We start from the raw sequence: 3,778 nt of genomic DNA, 5'->3' as shown, positions 1-3,778 counted from the left end.
AGCCCGAACCCCCAACACCCACAGCCACTGCTGGAAGATGGTACCCTGAACCCTCAGCACCCACAGCCACAGGTGGACGGCAGCCCGAACCCCCAGCACATACAGATGCCAGTAGGGGACAGGCCACGCCCACCATCAGCAGCTCAGAGGCTCCTCACTGAGACAGACCCTCAGCTACAGGAGCCAGGGGGCAGCCCTGAGTCAGCACCACAATACGGAGCCCTCAGTAATCACAGCTCACTGGACGCAGGGCCACCACCAGGATTCAGGACCCCAGCAGCCGGAGCTGAGGGGCAGGGAACACACTCACCGGGATGTAGTTGGGCAGCCACTCGGCAATGCTGAGCTGGGCAATCTCAGAGGCTATCTTCTTCCTGTGCCCAGGCTTCGTCACCCCGATGGCTGTCAAGTCCTGCACACAGTCGGGCCATTACGCCCTCTCCTCAAGCCACAAGGTCCTCCCAGGTCCCTCCCTGCCACAGCCCCTACCTCGGGCGTCATGCGGCTGATGGTGGGCACGTCGTAGCCAGCCTGCAGGAAGTGGGCCGTGTAACCCTCCAGCTGGAACTCACTCAACCAGTTGTGGATGGCCTGGGCATCCTGGGGAAAGGGGATCAAGAGAGGGGGTGACAGGATCAGGAGCTGAGCCAAGGTCTTGCTTGGGGGAAGGACCAAAGCCACAGCCCAGCCCAGCTGGCTTTCCCCAGGAAAGCACCACCTATGTCCTCCACGGCACTGCCCAGAGGCCAGGCAGAGCAGTACTCAATCCACCTATGCTCCTGCTGATCCCTGGGCAGCCACCCCGAGGGCACACCTTCCCCTCCAGGAGCTGTTCCGGTCTCACATCCTGGGTGAAGGTCTGCTCTGCGGAGCGGAAGTTGGCCAGAGGGTGGTGGTTCAGGTTGTCTTAAACGAGGAGAGAAGGATGGAGTCAGAGATGACGAGAGACAGGAGTGCCAGACCTCAGCCTCTCTCCTGCACCCTCCCAGCCACCTGTGCCCTTCTTACCTGCCAAGGGCAGGGTGTGCAGTCTTGGCAGCACGTGGTCCTCCCCAGCAGAGGGCAGTGGCTAGAGAGGAGGAGGAGTGGACTCAGCGTTTGGTAACCTGGTAACAGGATGGTCCTTTCTGTGACCCACCTCCCCTCCCTTCTACCTGGGCATTCTCAATAAGGAGGCCAGCGCTGTGGCCATTGGTGCCCTCAGAGCTCTGCCCGCTGCCAGCACTGCGGATGCTGCCCACGCTGCCCTCACTGCCCACGCTGTTCCTGTCACCTGCTGTAGGGGGTAGAGGCAAAGGGTGAGAACCCTAGCTAGTCCTGCTGACAGCTGCTGGGCGGCCTGGTGAAGTCAGAGGCCCCCAGAGGTGCTGGCACTGCCCCGCAGAGCACATACCTGGGCTGTCTGGGCTGAGGCCCACTCGAGGAAGCTGGCCACAGGACAGGGGGTGCAGCGGGTCATCAGCGGGCTGTGGGGTCCTGGAGAAGCTAGGGCGCAGGGCTGCAGGCGCAGAGGGGAGGCGGGGCGCGGGCACAGCCACCCGCTTGCTGACCACCTCCACGATGCCCGGGGGGAAGTAGCCCACACGGTCGGTGCCTCTGTGGCTCTCATGGATGTGACCCTTCCAGCGGCCGTCAGGATGCTGCTCCAGCACCTGCAGCAGGCAAGGACGGTCACCCCCGGCGCCGGCACAGTGCCGGACGTGCACAGCCCACAGCCGGCACCGGGTCCCTCACCGTAATCACGTCCCCAGCGCGGACGTTGAGGGCAGTGGGATCATGCAGGTTCCAGAAGTCCTTCAGCGCACGTACTTTCAGGATCCCAGAGGCCTCTAAGAGAAGGGGGGAATGGATGGCTCCTGGGGCATCTTCCTGTCCCTCCTGGCCCCTGCCTGGTCATCTCTGTGACCAGCTCTCGGCCCCTCACCAGGCTCCCCTGGGCACTCACCCCGCAGGAGCTGTTTGATTTCCCGGCTGGCCTGGGAGGTGGTGAACTGGTTCACGATGTCCAGCGCCGTCTGGTTGTACGTGTTCCGGATGTTGACGTCCACCCCGCCCTGCGTGTACAGACGGGAGCACGCTCAGCTCTCTATCCGTCACCTGCCGCCTCCCATGACCCGGAAGCAGCCCTAGCTTCATTCTCAGCTCTCACAGGCGAGGACACTGAAGCCCAGGGGCAGGGCTCAGGTCTACAGCGTGGTCGGTCACTCAGTGTGACTGGAGCCAGGCCAGTCTGCTCTGGAACTGGTCCCCTCACCTAACCAGCCTTAGCACCACTCACAGGAGAGGGGGCTCCTCCTGCCACCTGTTGGCTGTGACAGCCTCCCTTCCCTGCCCCCTCCCCATGGCAGCCCTTCTCACACATGGAGAGGCCAGGAGGACACCGGAGGCCCCCAGGTGCCCCTCCGAGGCCGACACTTTACCTCCAGGAGGAGTCGCACCACCTCGGTCTTGCCGTACAGCGCTGCTTCGTGGAGGGCTGTGCCGGTCTTGGTCTGCCGATTGATCTCAATGCCAGCCCTCAGGAGCTGTCTGAGGTGCGGAGAGTGAGTCATGGGGGAGGGCAGGACCGGAAGCCCGGGCCAGGGCTGGGAGGCAGGAGCAAGGGTGAAGGGGTCAGCAAGGGAGGGCGCCCAGGGGTCAGTGGCGGTCCCACGGGAGGGTGAGGAGGAAATGGGGTGTTGGCGGGTACCTGATGACCTCTCGGTGGCCATTCTTGGCAGCCAGGTGCAGAGGTGTGGTGTAGTTGGGGTCGCATGGGTCCTTGGCCTCGCCCTCCAGCAGGGCTACGCATAAGTGGCTGTTGAGTAGCAGCTGGGTCACCTGTAGCAAATACCCCCCTGGTGAGGGCTTTTTCCCAGGCCCCCAGATGCCTGGGCCCCAGCATCCCCTGGGCCATGAGCCTCACCTTGAGCCTCCCAAACTCACAGGCCAGGTCCAGGGGCGTCTTCTTGGCCTTGTTGACCAGGCACGGGTTAGACTGGTGTTGCAGGAGCATCTCTGACTGGGGTGGGGGGACTGAGGTGAGCCTGGCTGTGTCCCCGACACCCCCTGGCTCCCAGTCCCCTGCCCTGAGGGGGGGCCCATACCACTTCGTAGTGTCCATACTGAGCGGCCAGGTGCAGCGGGATCTGCCCATCGAGTGAGGCAGCGTTGACGGCCGCCGAGGCCCGAAGCAGCAGCCTCACGGGCTCCAGCCGGCCCTGCCAGGCCGCGTAGTGCAGTGGGCGCATGCCTGTGGGGAGTGGGTGGGGACCGCGATGGGCAGGATGGACGGCGAGGGGTAGAAGAGTCCTATTACAGAGGGCTTTCACGGACAAACTGCGTGGGCTTTCTGAGCGTGCCAGCTGGCCTGAGGAACTCTGGAGGGACCTAGCTACGCGATGGTTCCATTAGTGCCTCCTAGGCCGTATTGTTGTTAAGTACCATCAAGTTGGATCAACTCATAATTGACCCTCCGTAAGGTTTTCAGAGGTAAACTGCATAGGAGGCAATTGCCTTTCTCCCATGGAGCAGCTGGTGGATTTGAACCATGTACCTTTATGTTTTTTTAAGAGAAGAATATTGAGTGTACTATGGACTGCTAAGAAAGCAATGAGATTCATCCTGGAGAGGGTTAAACTGGGCTGTTCCTTGGAGGCAAGGATTCTGGAGGTTCATCTGACATACTTTGGACATGTTGTGAGGAGAGAGACCGGTCCTTGGAGAGGGACATCATGCTTGGGAGGGTGGAGGGACGGCGCAGGAGGGGAAGACCCTCTATGAGGTGGATTGATTCAGT

General features: G+C 62.2%; 1 protein-coding gene across 1 annotated transcript in view; it reads right to left on the bottom strand.

Annotated features, from left to right (window-relative positions):
- The window catches only part of CASKIN2 (CASK interacting protein 2), a 13,671-nt gene that overhangs the window by 2,841 nt on the left and 7,052 nt on the right, over positions 1-3,778 (bottom strand). The window contains exons 4-15 of the mRNA XM_006886208.1: positions 3,087-3,232; positions 2,906-3,001; positions 2,690-2,820; positions 2,421-2,529; positions 1,946-2,054; positions 1,735-1,829; positions 1,394-1,652; positions 1,155-1,276; positions 1,009-1,069; positions 815-906; positions 490-600; positions 311-412 (exon numbers count right to left, since the gene is read on the bottom strand). Of these exons, the coding sequence (XP_006886270.1) occupies positions 311-412; positions 490-600; positions 815-906; positions 1,009-1,069; positions 1,155-1,276; positions 1,394-1,652; positions 1,735-1,829; positions 1,946-2,054; positions 2,421-2,529; positions 2,690-2,820; positions 2,906-3,001; positions 3,087-3,232 (1,433 nt within the window). The remainder of the gene's footprint in view (positions 1-310; positions 413-489; positions 601-814; positions 907-1,008; positions 1,070-1,154; positions 1,277-1,393; positions 1,653-1,734; positions 1,830-1,945; positions 2,055-2,420; positions 2,530-2,689; positions 2,821-2,905; positions 3,002-3,086; positions 3,233-3,778) is intronic.

The sequence above is a fragment of the Elephantulus edwardii genome, unplaced genomic scaffold (genome assembly GCF_000299155.1).
Source record: "Elephantulus edwardii isolate Elephantulus edwardi_28Jun2011 unplaced genomic scaffold, EleEdw1.0 scaffold00048, whole genome shotgun sequence".
Lineage (NCBI taxonomy): Eukaryota > Metazoa > Chordata > Mammalia > Macroscelidea > Macroscelididae > Elephantulus > Elephantulus edwardii.
The sequence above is the reverse complement of the archived record's forward strand: the minus strand, read 5'-3'. Positions and strand labels throughout refer to the sequence as shown.